Raw genomic sequence first — 15,639 nt, forward strand, 5'->3', positions numbered from 1 at the left:
ACAAAAAAAACCCAACACCAACCAACCAACCCACCCTGCTCTTGCTTTGCAGGTGACAACTGCGTGCACTCGGAAACGTCGAACCACGTTTTGAGCTGGAGTCCCCTTATTCTGCAGCCTGTTTCAAAGAACTGTAAGGAAAAACCAGGATGGAGTTCATCCGGAGTCACCTTAAACGGTTCTGGGGACCTTCAGCAGCTCCAGCTGCAGGAAACCTGAGGAAGTGACTGTTGTCCCCACTTAACGCCAGTAACTGCACAGCAGAGTCGCTGAAAAGGAGTGATGGAGGGATGTTAATTATAACAGAGAGAGTCACTATTTATTTTTTTGTAGTAGTGTCATATGAATGTATCTTGTTTTTAAAAATGGTTGCCTTTTTTATATTATTTATGCCTTGAAATTCCTTTTTTGCCCCCCACCCCCCACCCCACCCTGCAAAACTAGCCTGGTTACGTGTATAAAAAAGAATTGTAATAATATAAAGAACAACGATGGGAAATACGGAGTGTGTTTTCCATGGCATATTACCAGTGCAAGAAGCACTTCAGAGGAGTCTGATACAGGGATTTAGCGAAGCGGGTCTGATGCTTATGACCAATGGCTGTCGCCTCTCCGGCAGCTCGGCATTGCGGTACTCAAACCCTCCTTCCTGTGAACACCTCCCATCCTCTTTTGGTTTCTGTGGGAAGGACCCGGTGGGTAAATACAAAAATAAATAAGAAAAACAAACCTTGGCTGAGTCTGTACAGCGCGGCTTGAGGCACAGAGCTCAGTTTGGCGACTGTGTCTTCAGGTGTCCGATAACCCTTATGTTTGCAGAAGCGTGGATGAAAATCCAGCCTGTCTTGGCTTCCCACTTGCAGAAGACAAAATCTAGTTCAACTGCGCTTTTAACTCCTTGGTTTGAGGGAACGCTAATGGCTTGAATAGCCTCTGAAATGAAACAAGTTGTGTTGAAGCAGCTCCCACCAGCCCTGCGCACGGCTGTAAGAAACCTGCCTGCCCCTCGGAAACAGCATGATGTAGGTGTTGCAACATTAACTGCAGAGTTTGGGGGTGGGGTTTTTTTTCCTTTCCAAATTTAATCAGAGTAAATAAACCAGTGCTTGTAAAGCACTACCTCCCCCCAAAAAATTCAAGAGCGCATAACCCCAGAAATGAAGTGCATAAATTACAGTTACAGCCGCCCTGAGGCGACACATGTGCAGCCGCCTTTTCAGGGAGTGAGTATTTTTCTAGCCAGCGCAGGCCGTGGGGCTGGGAAGGGAGGAAGCGATGCTGGCCTGGCTGGAACTGCTGCAAAACCCTCAGGGAGCAAAGGCACTACAGGTGCAGCAAGCCACTTTGTGAGCAGTGGGGTTTTAGGGAGCGATTTCTGTTTGAGGAAGAAGCTCTTGCAATCTGCTTTGGTAGCAGCATCTCTCTGTGGGCTGTCTTAAGTGTTGCGGTGGGTTGGGGTTTTTTTCCTTCTATTGTATTATTTATAAATATATTGATTTTGTTTGTTTGTTTTTTTTTTTTTTTTTTTTTTTTTTTTTTTTTTTTTAGGGTTGTGTGTCCTCCCAGCCAGAGCTGCCTAATTCTGAAACTCCCTGCAAACCTGCTGCTGCCACCCTGGACCTCACACTGTGAAACCCGTGGGCTTTGACTGCCACCTACCCCAGAGCCGCTGCAAAGCCCCGCTCCTCCCTCTTCATTTATCTCCTCCTCTCCTAAAGTCGGCCTTCTCTGTCTGCTCCTTGCAGCGTGGCTCTACCCTCGCTGGATTTATTTTGCTTCGCAAGACCTGGTGCATGGCTTTCCCTGGTTTCTGAAGGAGATTGGCAGGCGAGTGGTGGTGTTTTACCTCTGACTGCTTGGTTTTCCCCAAATGCTGAGATTCAACCACATTTTTAAACAACCTTGCTTAAATCAGACCCTGCACGTGCCCACCTTTATCACGGTTGTGTCGTATAAAGACACTATATTTTCCCAAGAAGCTGTAATATTCCTTTGAAAATTTTATGTATTTTGAAACGATGCTGATTTTGCAGGGGGTTCGGGCAGGGTGGTTATTTTTGGGGGTGGTTTGATAGAGAGTGTGATGCTGCTTTAATGGCAGGAGAGGGGATTGATACTGCACGAGCATAGAAGTGAGGTTGGTTCTCATCACTCGATACTTCCCAACAGGTCATTAACCAAATACAGGAGAAAATGGCCAGAGACGTTCTTGTTTATCACGCACACAAGAAGACGAGGGCCAAGGAAGCTGGGGACCGCTTGACCCTTTCCTTGGCTCCCGCCTCCCTCACCGCTTTCTCCAACATGGGGAAAAACCATCACTAATCGCTATTTTTAACATCCTGCGGTTTGGCCTGAAAACGGGGAGTTTGGGGTGAAGACAAGGACTCCTCCCCCCCCCCCCCCCCCCAGCTTTGTCCTTTCTTTGCACAGCATAAAATTTAGCATGGTCCCAAAACAGCATCCATGATCACAGCCAACGCAAGCCCTTGGGCTGAGAGCAGAGCTTCGGCCCTTGGGGTTTTTTTTCCATCAGTGAGAAAATATTTATTTTAGCCTAAAAGTTTATTTTAGCTCCAGAAGTAACTGAAGTCTCGAATCTGAGCTGGAGGGGCTTTTGCCAGGTGCCAGCAGGCTCATCCTCATGTTTGGGCTGTGCTGCTTTTTATAGCCATGGCTAAAACCTGGTGTGAGCTTTTTGGTGAAGCCTCCCACATTTCTTACTGCCTGGGCTATATCACGATTTCAGTAGTCCTCTGTACTTTTTTGGCATTAGAAAACCCTTTTTAAATATTTTAAAGAAGCAAAACCCCTTTGCCACCAGCCCCAAATTTTTGTGCCAGGTCTGGATCGCAGATATTTTTCCAGCTGCTGAGTTTTGACTTCGGCAGCATCGGAGGAGCCGAGGCTTGGAGACGACGCGTCCACCCTTCCCGGCTTTATTAATACGAAGGGACAAGTGGGATGCGGCATGGGCGAGCGCCACAGTCCCGGGATGTGAAACAAGGGGAGAAAATGGAAACGGACGTTATGGCGTTGCTGTCACGGTGATGGTGACGTTAACCGGTTGGTCGTCGGTGGTGTCCGGCGGTGCCGAGAGCGGCTCTGCAAGGGGTGGGAGAGCCTCTGGTGACGCCGGGTGGGTGCTGGGTCACTGGGGTGGGTGGCTCAGCCTTTGTCTCACCCCGTGGGTGCTGTTACCTGCTGCTGCGCCGGGGGCAGACGGGTCTTCTGGTGCCGGTGCTGCTCCGTCCTCCCTGCTTGCGGCTGTTTCAGCATCCTCTGGCATGCCGATGGGTTCCTGGGCACCAGGACCGGCCCTGGGGGAGGGCAGGTGGGGGTCTCACCAGCGCTGGGGTGTGGGAGCACTGGGCCAAGGGCGTTTGGGCACTCACGTGCGGAAGAGCAGGTCGTGCAGCCCTGGGGACAGACAGATGGATGTGAGGTGTGGGGACCTGGGGTCTGGCCGTGGCCCCCACTGAGCCCCTCTGACCCCAGCACTCACGTGGGAGGGCGTCCCGGTGGCGGGCGACACAGCGCACGGCTAGGAACGATGTCACGGTGGCCACCAGCATCCCTACCATTGCTGCCCCCATCACTGCTGGGTAGGCCTCGAAGGGAGGCTCGGCTGGAAGAGAGCGGCTGCTGTCAGCCTGTCCCCCCTGCACCACCCCCCCCAGGGGTAATTAGGGTAACGAGGCAGCCACGCATGAGCTGTGCAGAGGGAGAGGAGGGAGTGCGGCGAGCAGCAGGCACCCCCAGCCAGGGCCTGGCAAAGCCTGGAAAGGCAGAGGGAGGTGGGAGCCTGTGCCTGTTCACTCTGGAACCTACTGATGGTGGCTCACACTCAGCTCCGCAGTTCCATCGCGATGCAAATGTTGCCCTTCGCTCAAACCCTTCTCTGCCCATACGGAGCAGCATCCCCTGCCCACTTCACCTGGCGTCTGCACCTCGGAGGGGTGCCCGGCTGTCCGGTGGTTGACGGCCAGGACGCGGAAGGCGTAGACCACAGCTGGGTCCAGCCCCCCCAGGCGCCGGTCGCGGGAGTGGGGCTCGATGTCGCCAGCGGCGGTTTCCCAGGGGCCGGGCACGCGGCGGGGGGGTTTCTTAGCTTGGCGCCGCTGCACCACGAAGCCGGTGAGGTTGCCGGTGCCCTGCGTCCGCCACTCCAGCCGCACCTCGGTGCGTGCCCGCGTGTACCGCAGCTTGCTGATGGTGACGTTGGGGGGGGCCGGGTACCCTGTGGCGAGACGGCGCCCAGCAGGAGGGGCCTGACCCCCGTGCACCCCAAAAGCCCACCCCAGGGACCCCCCACCCCCACCCGTCCCAGGACTCACTGTCCACGCGGAGGCGGACGGGGAGGCTGGCGCTGCCCACGGCGTTGGCCGCGGCACAGCGGTAGATCCCGCCGTCTCCCGGCCACTCAGCATCCCGGATGGTGAGGTTGACCCACGCTTCTCCCCGCTCTAACCAATATTTGGCCAACCCCGGCGTCACCTCCTGCTCCTTGGCGTCATACCAAGCTACGGCGGCGCCGAGATCGGTGCCGCCGCCGCGTCGCCGGCACGCCAACCGTGCCTCGCTGCCCTCCAGCACTGCCACCTCGCTCCTCTCTGCCTCGAGTTTGGGGACCTCTGCGCGGCAAGAAGCGGGGGGACGGAGCTGGCGGGGACGTGCGACGCCTCTGCGGCACAGGGAGGGCACGTGGGGACGGATCCGGCTTACCCAGCCGCAGGCGGCACTCGGCGCCAGCGGCCCGGAGTGGGTGGGCGGCCGCGCAGACGAACTCCCGGCCCCCCAAGCTGCCGTCGGCGCTCAGCACCAGGACGGCGGCGGAGGGCGCAGGGTCTCCCAACGCCCGGCCCCCGCCGTCGTGCCAGCGCAGGGTGACTGGCGGCGTTCCCCCCTCCCACCGGCACCGCAGCATCACGTACTCGTCGCCCTTGGTGGCCGCTGCCGCACAGGAGGGGCCGCCGGCCGGGACCCCTGGAGGATGGAGAGGTGTCAGGGCGGGGTACCATGATGCTGTGCTGAAGTGTGTCCGTGTCCCCCCCCCCCAAAAGGAGACACCCCCTGCTTTGCACCCCGGCTGTGCCGTGGGGACCCCTGTTCTGGAGCAAACTGAGGTTGTTGGAGGTCCCAGCCAAGGCAGCATCGCCTTGGGGTGCCCATCCCATGGCTTGGTCGTGCCATGGGGGTCACTGCGGCTCCCCTGTGCCAAGGCGGGGGGGGGGCAGGTGTCAGGATTTTTGGGGGAGGGTGGAGGGGGACCCGTCCGCACTCACAGAGGGTGGTCCTGCAGGCAGCCCCCTGTGGCAGCGCGGGGTGGGAGGCCAGGCAGGAGAAGGAGCTGCCATTCCTGGTGGCCGCCCCTGGCTGGATGCTGGCGGCCATGGAAAAACTGCTCCCCATCACCCCCTCTTCCTCCTCCTCCTCTTGGGGGCCCACCCAGCGCAGCCGTGCTGGGGGGAAGCCCCCCAGCCAGCGGCACCGCAGGGCCACGTCCCGCAGGTCACCGGTGGCTAGGACAGAGCAGCTGGGGCTCCCGGCTGGTGGATCTGCAGGAGACCATCAGCGCTGGGGTAGGGTGGGAGGGGGTCCCCCCGCTCCGTGCCCAAATTGCCCCTCGCACCTGTGTCCTCACCAGGGAGCCACGTCGGTCCACCTCGCCCCGGGGGGGGACGCACCAGGCCACCCCCCCCCCACCCTGGGGGTTACTTACAGTAGACAGTGAGGATGATGGTGGCCTGGGTGCGGGTATGGAGGTGGGTGTTTTCGGCCAGGCAGGTGTAGGTGCCCGCCTGGGCACGGGCGATGGCGGCGATGACGTAGGTCTGGCCGGTGTGGACCTGGGAACCGTTGTGGAGCCAGACGTAGCGGCTGGGGGGGTTGGAGGGAGCCAGGCAGCTCAGCACCACGTCCTCCCGCTCGCCGGCCGAGAAGCCCCCCTGCTCGGGGGAGAAGGGCTCCACGCTGATGGCCGGTTCATCGGGGCCGTCTGCGGTGACACGGAGACCCTTAGCCACCAGGACGTCCCTACAGAGGGGACGCAGCCCTCCCCGAAGCGTCTTCCCGCTGGTGGGAAACCAGGCTGTGAAGCCTCCTTAGAAAGGGTGCGCGATGGTGGTTGTGAACGCGCCATGGTGGCCGCGGAGGCACCGTGGTGGCACGGTGCTTGGTGGCCATGGATGCGCCACAGTCGCAAGGTGCGTGGCGGCCGTGGACACACCATAGTGGCGCGGTGCTTGGTGGCCGTGGCCATAGACACGCCTTGGCGCGTGGCAGGCACGTGGTGGCCACGGACACGGCACGGCGGCCGCAGAGGCATCACGCCTGTTGGCCGTGGCTGTACCGTGATGGCCACAGAGGCCTAACGGTGGCCATGGACGTACCGTGGTAGCGATGGACGTACCATGGTGGCACGGTGCTTGGTGGCCACGGTGGCATCTCCAGCCCTGAGGATGCTCCCGCAGCCGGTGCCCGAGGCCCCCCACCTTGGGGCAGCCCCCCTCCCCGCCCTGGCAAGGTGGGTCCGAGCCCCAGAGCACTCACAGACGATGTCCAGGTAGATGGGCTCGCTGGTACGGTTGTTGACCTCGTTGTGCACGGTGCAGGCGTACCAGCCGGCGTGGCTGCGGTTGGCGGGCGTCAGGCGCAGCTCTGCCCCGGAGCCCCCCAGCCCTGCGGGGGACGCTGAGGGACCCCCCCGGGGCTCCCGGTGCTGCCAGGAGAAGCTCAGCGGCTCCGTTCCCTCCCGTACGGCGCACGTCAGGGCCACCGCCTCCCCCTCCGGCGCCACCGCCGCCGTCGGCCGCACGAAGGGCTTGGAAACGGGCACTGGGGGCACCCGGCTGTCAGCGGCCCCCGAAGCTGCCGGCCCCTTCCCCCCGTCCTGCCGGGACCCCCCCCAGATCCCTCCTGTCCCATGTGGGGGTGACCTTGCCAGCCCAGATGATTTATTGGCTAGCGAGGTGCTATAGCGGCTAACAGGATGGCTAGTGAGAACATCTACAGGCTAGTGAGGGGAGCGTCCTGGCTGTGGGCACGGGGACTAGCTGGAGCAGCCAGGTGTGGGCTAATAAGACCAGTTATGGGCTGATGGGTTGGCCAGGGCAAGGAGATGGGGATGGCCAGTGGGCTGCTACATTGACTAGTGGGGTGCTTTGCTGGCTAGTGGGGTGCTACATTGGGCTAGCGGGGCTCTATGTTCGCTAGTGGCATGCTTTATTGACTGGTGGGGCCCTTCGTTGGCCAGTAGCATGCCACATGGGCCAGTGGAAGACTCTATTTGGCTAGTGGGCGAGGGGACGCTTCACGGCAAGGCTGGCCGGCCGCCGGCTTACCCAGGACACGCAGGAGGATGGCGGCGTAGCCGACGCGGAGCCGTCCCGGCTCCGGGAAGAGCCCCTGGCAGAGGAAGCGGCCCTGGGCGGCCGCTCGCAGTTCCCGCAGCTCCAGCGTCCCGTTGCGCAGGGTCACCCGGCCCAGCGTTCCTGCGCCGGGGGCCACCGCCACCTCCCCGCCCGAGCCCACCGCCACGGCCCTCGGCGGTCCTGAGCCCGTGAAACTCCAGAAGACCACCGCCGGCGCTGCCGATTCCGCCGCTGGCCCGCAGCTCAGCTCCACAGCCCGGCCCCGTACCCCCGTCACCGTCTGCTCCTTGTAAGCCACCTCCCCGGCCGCCAGCGGTTGACCTGGCCGAGAGGTGCAGGAAATTGGTCAGGTCTCTGCTTGCCCCCCCCCCCCTTCCCGGGAAAATTTGGGGGGGAGGAGGAGGATGGATGAAGTCTCTGCTCACCCCCCGCCAGCGCCGGCAGCAGGCAGAGGATCCAGGGCCCCCTCCAACGCAGCGGCAATGCCCAGCCGTGCTCCATGGTGCCATGTCCCGCACCGAGCCCAGCGGCAGGACGCCGAAGCAGGGCTGCGCTCTCCAGCCCGACCTCCTCTCGGGTTACCCCTGGGTAATTAGGCCCGGCCCTGATTAACCGTTAATTATTTATAAACCTGCCTGCACGTGGGCAGGGAGGAGAACCCGACGCCACTGCCTGCCTCAGCCCCTGCAATCTCAGGGCTGAGGCCGGGCGTGCTCATTGCAAGAGTGGCAGCATCTCCTCCACGCCCCCCCCCAAGCACGGGAAATTTATTCCTGTTAACACCCCCACCCTTTTTTTTGGCTAAAAGAGAGGAAAATATGCTGCCAACACCCCCCCCCCGCCAACTGAAAATGCGGGGTTTTGGAGCTGGGGGAAGCTGGGCGCTCGGCAGCGAGCGGGGTTTGATATTTCATCTCCCGCTCTCCGCGGCGCACCGGCCCATCAAACATTCATGGGGGCACGGCAATGCTGTAACGCAATGCCAGGGAGGGGGTGGGGGGGGCTGGTGCACCCCCGTAGGAGGATTTTGGGGTGCTGATGGTAAGGGGGGGACATAGGAGTCCACTGCATCCCATCCCCAAAGCCAGTATACACCAAGGAAGAGCCTTGTCGGGAGCAAATCAAGCTTGGGAGGGTGGCAGGACGCAGCCCGGCAGCTGGAATTCCCCTCAAAATGGGGCATTTGCACAAAATTATCCCCAAATCTTTGTTGCTTTTATTTTCTGTGGGCCAGCGTCTTTCCCCGGGAGGACATTCACACCACAGCCCCAAGGCCAGGGTACTCCTGCTGGGATGCGGGACCTTCATCAGGGCAAGGAAGCAGCTTGGGGCACTGCTAAAAAAAATAACCTAAACAATATAAAGTCTCCCAAATATAAAGATTTTCTGGCCCAGGAGTGCAGAATAAGGCCCAGGGGCTGTGGGGGAAGGCTTTAAAGCCTGCCTTGTTCCAGTCAGCGGTGGGGTGGGGTGGGGGGGAAGGAATCTGGCAACACCTGTAGAGATGGGGTTTGGAAAGAAATTTGGAAAGGTGAAGCGAGGGGAGTGGGGCGGTGCTGGCAGATCCAGCAAACGACACCATTGTCAGCACTTTGACCTAATAAAAACTGTTCTGCACGTAAAAACAATAAATTCCAAGTGACTTTGGCAGAGAAAGAGCAACACCACCCTCAGAATTAGAAATAATTCCATTTTGTGAGAGATCAGCTTGGCGACAGCGAAAGGACAAACTCTTTGGGGACAAACACACCCCGGGGCTGGCGACAGTCACCGACAGGGGTCCAACCCCTCTCCCACCACCACTGCCATGACCCCAAATGCTGGCGGGATTTGGGAGAGCAGCAGCGGATTCATGCTGCCATCTAGCGAGACTGGGTTCTTATTTTTTGTAACTCACTCCTTTCTCCTGACTTTTTTTTTTTTTATTAAAGGTTTTTCTGAGAAACACCGCCCGCTGCCTGGAGATGAGCAGCGGATTTTTTTGGCCAGTTACCAGATTTTTTACCTGTTTTCTGAACCCTCCGTGTGCCCCTAGACCTGTTTTTGAGGAGTGTTACCCTTCATTAAGCCACTTGGGGGATTCCTCAAGCCCCGCAAAGTCATGGCTGTGAAAACCTCGGAGAGATAACCAGGAACAAAACCAGGGACAACAACCGCTGGGTCTGAGGGTTCCCCCCCAGCCTTCTCCTAAAACGTCACAACAAAACCAAACAGCTTTAGGAAGCTGTAAGAGAACTGGGAGCTTTTCCCCTGTAACTTTTCCTTCCATTTTGAACCAAAACTCAGATCTGGGGGAGCAAATCCCCACTCACTCAGTTTTCAAGCTTCTCAAGCTCATCCATGTCATCTGGGTCCAGCTGCTTGATCTTGGTCTCTGTAGGAAGGAAAAAAACCCAATTGTCAGTGCTTGGTGCAACCGGGGTGACAAGAGAGCCCAGTCACCCCACGAGCTGGTGTTTGCACTGCTTGCACACACGCACAGGCTGCAAAGCTCCCCGAAATGCTTGGCCTAGTATTTATTCCCGGTCCATGGCCTTCAAGCACAGCGTAAAGCAGCAGCAGTGAGGCGGGTTAGGTTTTTCGAATGTGCTCCCACTTTCTGTTCCCACCTCCAAAGTGATGCGGGAGAGGGAAGGTCCATTATCCTCCTCAGGCAGCCCCAGCCCTCAAATTGCAACATCATGGCGTTAAAAAGGAAAAGTCAGGTTGCTGGGAGTTCATCCACTCAGATTTTCAGCCCTTGGAAATCCCACACTGGGCTCCTTTGGCTAATTCTGGCCGTGGCCGTGGTCGGGACTCATCCACCTCCTGCTCATCACAGTTGCCCAATGCTTCTGCTGCTCAGGGGAAAAAAAAAAAAAAAAAAAAAAAATCTTTGCCAGACTATCTGGCTCATGTCTTCTCTGCCAGGTGTCTGCCGCGGGCTCATTTGGTGTTTAAATTTAAAAGGGCAAGCTGCCAAGACAGTTGAGCAGCTCTGAGGACGATGCTGAGGAAGGGAGGTGTTTTTCTGCAAGCCGAAAGGTTTTGATGACTTTCTTTTCCCTAAAAATCACGGGGAAAACAGGCACCGGGATTTTAAAAGCCACAGCTGCAGCCATGGCATCTTGCAAATCCCGTGAAAAACCCTCGATGTTTATGAGTGACGATGGATTTGTGCTCAGGGAAGACCTGCGCCATTTCAGCTGCCGGCTTCTCTCCTGCAGCCAGGGCTGAGCTAAACCAGGGCACCAGCTCCCCCGGGACCAGGGATTTGCAAGGTAAAGGCAGATAAAATGCCTGAAGGAGGGGAAAAAAGAAGAGGTGCTCAGACATCCTGAGTGCTTGTAGCATCCCTTGCAGGTCACGCACAACCTCCTAGGCTGTTTCTCTGAAAATTTGGCTGCTGGGATTAAAAAAAAACACCAAAAAAACAACCCTAAAAAGGTGAGGGGGCTGAAAGGAAAGCTGCAGCTGTCACCTGCACTGAGTGGGATGAGCCCTGGGAAGAAGAGCAGCCCAACAAGGTCCATTTGCAGATGGAAAACGAGCCAGATGGGAATCACCTGTCCCAAACCCACCCCCCTGGAGAGGAGGAGACATGCGGATACTCACGGAAATGCTCCTCTATCATCTGCACGAGCCCCACATTCTGGCTTTCCACCATGCTGAAGGCGACTCCCCTCTTGCCAAAGCGTCCCGTTCGCCCGATGCGGTGGAGGTAGGTCTCGAAATCCGGCTCGCTCCTCTGATTGGTGGGGAGGCTGAAGTTCACCACGATGGTGACCTGCTGGACGTCGATCCCTGAAAAAGGGAAGAAAGGGGCTGCAGAAAGAGATCACCTCGCCCTGCAGGTCGGGGAGGATCTGCTGCTCGAGCCCACGCTGCCACCAGCAGCAGCGGAGACCCCCGAAGCGCATTTCACGCCATCAGAAAGGCGAGGGGGCTTTGGGTTTTCTGGGGCTACCTCTGGCGCAGACGTTGGTGGCGATGAGGACCTTCTCCTTCCCGTCACGGAAGCGCTGGATGACATCGGCCCGTTGGGCTACTGTCAGCTCCGCCGTCAGGATGGCCACCTGATGCCCATCCTGGCTCATCTCCACTGACAGCCAGTCCGCGCTCCTCCGAGTCTGGATGCGTGGGGAGAGGCAGGCAGAGGTTTCGCAGCAGCTCCTGCTGTCGCTCTGCTCGCTCCCAGCCAACCCTTCACCGATATTTTCCCGCTCAACTTCCCGGGTCCCCTGCTCCTTTCAAAGGAGCTCCCAACACTTTTTAACACCTCGAAAGAAGGCAAAAATCATGCAGAGGAGCAAGAAGCCTCTATCAGGACACTCAGCGCAAAGGCCAAGGAAACATGGTGTGTCTTCCGTGCGCCAGTGACCATGGGAGCCCGGCAAAGGCAGTCCCAACTGGTAGGAGAGACGCTTTTAAAGGCTGCCTCTGCCACAGGGCTGTCTTTTGAATGCTGGCAACGTGCTCCCCACCCCTCCCTGGGGTCCACTCCTTGATTTTGAGGGTCTTGGGAGGAGCCCCCCATGTCCATAAGGTAAAAGTGAATCGTTTCTCTTATCGCTGACTGCAAATGTGTCCATCTCCCCAGGCAGGCTGAGGTGCTTTACCTGGCAGAAGATCATAGCCTGGCCGATGGTGATGCTGCCGTAGATGTTGCAGAGGGCTCTGTACTTCTCCTCCCAGCTCCTGCACACGAAGAAGTACTGCCTGATGTTGCTTAGGGTGAGCTCTTCTTCACGCAGCTTTATCATGATGGGGTTGGAAACGATTTGCGTGGCGAATGCCCGCACAGTTTCCTTGAAGGTGGCCGAGAACAGCAGCATCTGGCAGCCCTTGGGTAAAGCCCTGGCACGGAGAAAAAGACTCGTCAGGCCAGGAGAGCGGCCTTGTGCCCAGATGTACGCGTCAGAATTTAAAAAAAAAACCAAAAACCTAATTTTGTTGTGTCGCCTTCAACAGAAAGGGAACCCAATCCAAGGGCTGTAACAGCTCAACGGAAAGGTAAGCGAGACAGGAGTTGTCCTGTGTGTCTCACAGATGCAGTTTTATGGAAAGACAGATCCTGGGACTAAGCAGGTCAGAGCCTGCCTAATTGCAAAAGCCGATTCTCACAGCAGCAAGCCCCTTTGGCATCACAGGGATGCCCTACTTCACTGGTGATTCAGTTCCCCTGCAGCCAGGCAAAGAGGGGAAAAAACAGGGAAGCAGGATGCCAGCCATCAGGAACACTCACCTCTGAATGCGAATGCTTTGACAGGAGAGGCCCTGAGTGTCGATCATGATGTCGGCCTCATCCAGCACGAACATGTTGATCTTCTTCAAGTCCACGACTCTCCGTTTGAAACACCAGTCCAGCATTGTCCCCGGGGTCCCGATGACGATCTGCTCCTGCAGCGTGGTGCCCTGCAGAACTGCCAGAGGGGGAATTGCATCCGAGCACCTCCAAACATGACGTGTTTCTGCTGCTCGAGCGCATTTTTCCCTCGGTTATCTCAGATTCCGGCCTTTTGAGGGGGTCATGGCAAAGTGGAGTTTGAGGTGAAAACTGCAGGCAGGGCCAACGCTTCCCTACAGCCTGGTGGGGGTGGAAACCAGCCCCACGTGGGAAGGAGGGAGCCTGGAAGCAGCCAGCGATTGTGAAAAAGACTCCTTAGCAGGAGAGGGGAATACAGATGCTATTTTATCGGCCTTCACGGAGGTCTGCGCGGCCACTGGTAGCTCAAGGCTCTAAAAGGGGATCCCTATACTCACTTAACGCTACCATTACAGTGCCAGTAGCTCTGCTCGGCAGGACTTGACTCACCTCGGTTTCCTCGGACAGCGTACGTAACTGTGATGTCGGCACAAAACCGCCCAATCTTCTCGATCACGTGCCCGATCTGCAGGGCCAGCTCATAGGTGGGAGCCAAGCAGAGGCACTTGAAGGGAAATAAGAGAGCTGTCAGACAAGAAACGCCTCGACTAAAAGCCAAGGGCACTCCCAGGGGTGGGATACACTGGGCAGACAACAAAGTATTTCGAAGGGGCAGAAGGAAGAGCCCACACCACTAAACTCCCTCAAAAGTGCAGGGGGATGGGGTAGTCGGTCACGTTTGGAGGTGAGGGAGCTGGGACTGCGACACAGCTTGAGGGAGATAGGCAGAAAGAAGTCACTGTAGCTGTTTTTGAGTGGGAAATTTCTCTCCTGAAGCATGGTGCAGTTCGTTTCTGTGCCCAGCTTTAAAGCGATGGCTTAAATCACCTCGTGTGCCTGAGACAAGCAACTTCAAACTGCAGTAACCAGCTCGCAAAGCTGATTCTGCACGCAGAGAGGTGACTGGGGCTCGTGGGGGCGTTTAAGGCACCAGAAAACCAGTAGCCTCCGAGTTGCTTTTCACACTTTAAAGTCCAGGATAGCTAAAGCCTGGCTTAATGTGCCACTAGGAAGCAGAATTACCTCCCTTTAGCCGGCAACATGCTTTCTGTCCTATGTGCTGCTGCGACGGCACCTGGGGGTTTCTCATCCCCCTCCAGCGGATAAAAATCATTCAGAGACAGGTAAAAAAACCCCAGAGCTCTGCCCCCAGGCAGCATCTCGAGGGCTTGGGAAAACCCCTCCTGCATCAGCTTTCCCTTTCCTGCGTTACCTGCGGGTATTTCTCAGCGGCATTAACTCTGCTCAACATCGCCAAGACAAAAGCTGCTGTTTTCCCTGTCCCTGACTGGCTCTGGGCAATCAGATTTTGGGGCCTGCAAGGCAAAGGCTGCTTAGCGGCACGCAAGGGTTCCCGGATTGGCGTCCCAGCGCCAGGGATGCCTTGAGGGAGCCGGGGCTCACCCGCCTGGCATTAACTACTCACGGATACGCCAGCATGATGGGCAGAGCCGTCTCCTGGATTTTGGATGGTCTATTGAAGCCCATCATGTAAATCCCCTGCAAGAGCTCCTTCTTCCTGTTAAAAAAAAAAAAAGCAGCATCAAAAAGGGCCCTTTTGACAAACGACAGCAGCTCTCCTGCTCTGCCAGCCCGCCGGCGACTCACAGAGGCAGCTCTTCGAAGGTTTTGACGGAGAAGAGCGGGGAGCTGGGGTCCTGCTGCAGGATCTCCACTCGGTGCCTAGACTCCACCAGGGACGCGCGGATCAGCTTGTTTAGCAGGGAGGTTTCCGCCGAGTCCACTGGAAGAGGCAAAAACTCTTTAAAAAAGATGCCTTCTTACAAAAAGTCTCTCCCCCTTCCTGCCGATACAGAGGCCTCCGGCCACCCCCTCTCGTAGGAACCCTCGACGCCGCCCAGAGCTGTAGGTAACGAGCGAGCAGAGAGCGCGGCCCGCCGCGGAACCCCCCCCCGCACCCAACTGCCCCGCTCCCTGCCTCAGTTTCCCCCGCCTGCTTCACGGCAAGGCCCCGAGAACCCACCTCTGTCCTCCTCCTCCTCCTCCTCCTCATCGCCGCCGCCTGCTGAGGAAGGACAAACAAGGCCGGGGGTACGTGAGGCGGTCTGAGGCCTAGGCCCGGGCCGGGGCCTCTCCCTCAGGCGGGGGCCGAGGCCTCCCCTTACCCCGGCGGCGCGGCGGGAGGTACAGCCCGGGGAGCTGCGGAAGGAGAGGCGGCCATTACGGCGGGAAGGGGACGGGAGGAGGCCCCGGGGAGCGGGGGAAGGCCCGGCCCGGTCCCCACCCGCTCCCGCCAGCCGCCGCTGTCCCCCGCCTCCGCCATGACACCCGCCTCGGCTGCGGGCAGGAAGGACGCTCGGGGCGGGCGGCGGGAAACGGCCGGGGCCAGAGCGCCCCCTGGCGGCCGGGCGGACCGCCGCTTCCGGAGGCAGCACCGGACGGAGCGAGCGCTTCCGGGTCACCGGCCCCGGCAGCGGCCCCGCAGGTACGGCCGGGCTGGCCCGGGGGGGCGGTGGGGGGGTGTCCCGGCGTGCGGGAGGAGCGGGCACCCCGTGGGGTGCCGGTGCTGCCTCCCACGGGGCTTGGGGAGGTCCCTAAGGGGGGACAGAGCTCCCACCCCCGTGGGGTGGGGGAGGGGCAGAGAGCCCCCTCAGTCCCCGCCGGAAAACCACTATTCTCTTCGCTTTGTCCTAAAACTCGCTTTATTTTAAAAACTGAGGTGAAATAAGGCAAGGGGAACCCAGTCGGGTGGAGCGGGGGGGGGGGGGGCTGTTAAGAGGCGCTTCTAATTAACCCGCAGAACCTTAATGAATCTTTCCATGTGCTTTATTTGAGGAAGGCGCCGCCCGGGCGCCATCGATAACACCTCCCGAGGACAACGGTCCGTGGGCAATTCCATGC

General features: G+C 58.5%; 3 protein-coding genes across 7 annotated transcripts in view; 1 reads left to right on the plus strand and 2 right to left on the minus strand.

The window, feature by feature from the left end:
* CDON (cell adhesion associated, oncogene regulated) overlaps positions 1 to 729 on the plus strand; it is a 54,925-nt gene extending 54,196 nt beyond the window's left edge. For all 3 annotated transcript variants that reach the window (XM_075034962.1, XM_075034960.1, XM_075034961.1), the window contains one exon: positions 53 to 729. In XM_075034962.1, the coding sequence (XP_074891063.1) occupies positions 53 to 219 (167 nt within the window). In that variant the 3' untranslated portion in view covers positions 220 to 729. The remainder of the gene's footprint in view (positions 1 to 52) is intronic.
* Positions 730 to 2,436: 1,707 nt separating this feature from the next.
* On the minus strand, positions 2,437 to 7,874 carry VSIG10L2 (V-set and immunoglobulin domain containing 10 like 2). Its single transcript, XM_075036676.1, has 12 exons — positions 7,799 to 7,874; positions 7,344 to 7,694; positions 6,553 to 6,918; positions 5,723 to 5,998; positions 5,286 to 5,558; positions 4,726 to 4,986; positions 4,338 to 4,634; positions 3,832 to 4,240; positions 3,506 to 3,628; positions 3,396 to 3,420; positions 3,202 to 3,301; positions 2,437 to 3,126 (listed from the first exon to the last, which is right to left on the minus strand). The coding sequence occupies exons 1-12, from the start codon at positions 7,872 to 7,874 to the stop codon at positions 3,029 to 3,031; spliced, it is 2,655 nt and encodes an 884-aa protein (XP_074892777.1). The 3' UTR covers positions 2,437 to 3,028.
* DDX25 (DEAD-box helicase 25) lies at positions 7,824 to 15,075 on the minus strand. Of its 3 annotated transcripts, none has more exons than XM_075034963.1 (11): positions 14,762 to 14,814; positions 14,386 to 14,521; positions 14,204 to 14,296; positions 13,991 to 14,093; positions 13,168 to 13,282; positions 12,598 to 12,775; positions 11,972 to 12,209; positions 11,320 to 11,482; positions 10,968 to 11,156; positions 9,686 to 9,747; positions 7,824 to 7,957 (listed from the first exon to the last, which is right to left on the minus strand). In XM_075034963.1, exons 3-10 carry the CDS (start codon positions 14,266 to 14,268, stop codon positions 9,686 to 9,688), a joined length of 1,113 nt encoding a protein of 370 aa, XP_074891064.1. In that variant the 5' UTR covers positions 14,269 to 14,296; positions 14,386 to 14,521; positions 14,762 to 14,814; the 3' UTR covers positions 7,824 to 7,957. The 3 variants fall into 3 exon arrangements, with proteins under 3 accessions (XP_074891064.1, XP_074891065.1, XP_074891066.1); XM_075034964.1 differs by lacking the exon at positions 7,824 to 7,957 and adding an exon at positions 8,688 to 8,706; XM_075034965.1 differs by lacking the exon at positions 7,824 to 7,957 and having other exon boundaries at positions 9,044 to 9,747; positions 14,762 to 15,075.
* Positions 15,076 to 15,639: the final 564 nt, after the last annotated feature.

The sequence above is a fragment of the Buteo buteo genome, chromosome 9 (genome assembly GCF_964188355.1).
Source record: "Buteo buteo chromosome 9, bButBut1.hap1.1, whole genome shotgun sequence".
Taxonomy (NCBI): Eukaryota; Metazoa; Chordata; class Aves; order Accipitriformes; family Accipitridae; genus Buteo; species Buteo buteo.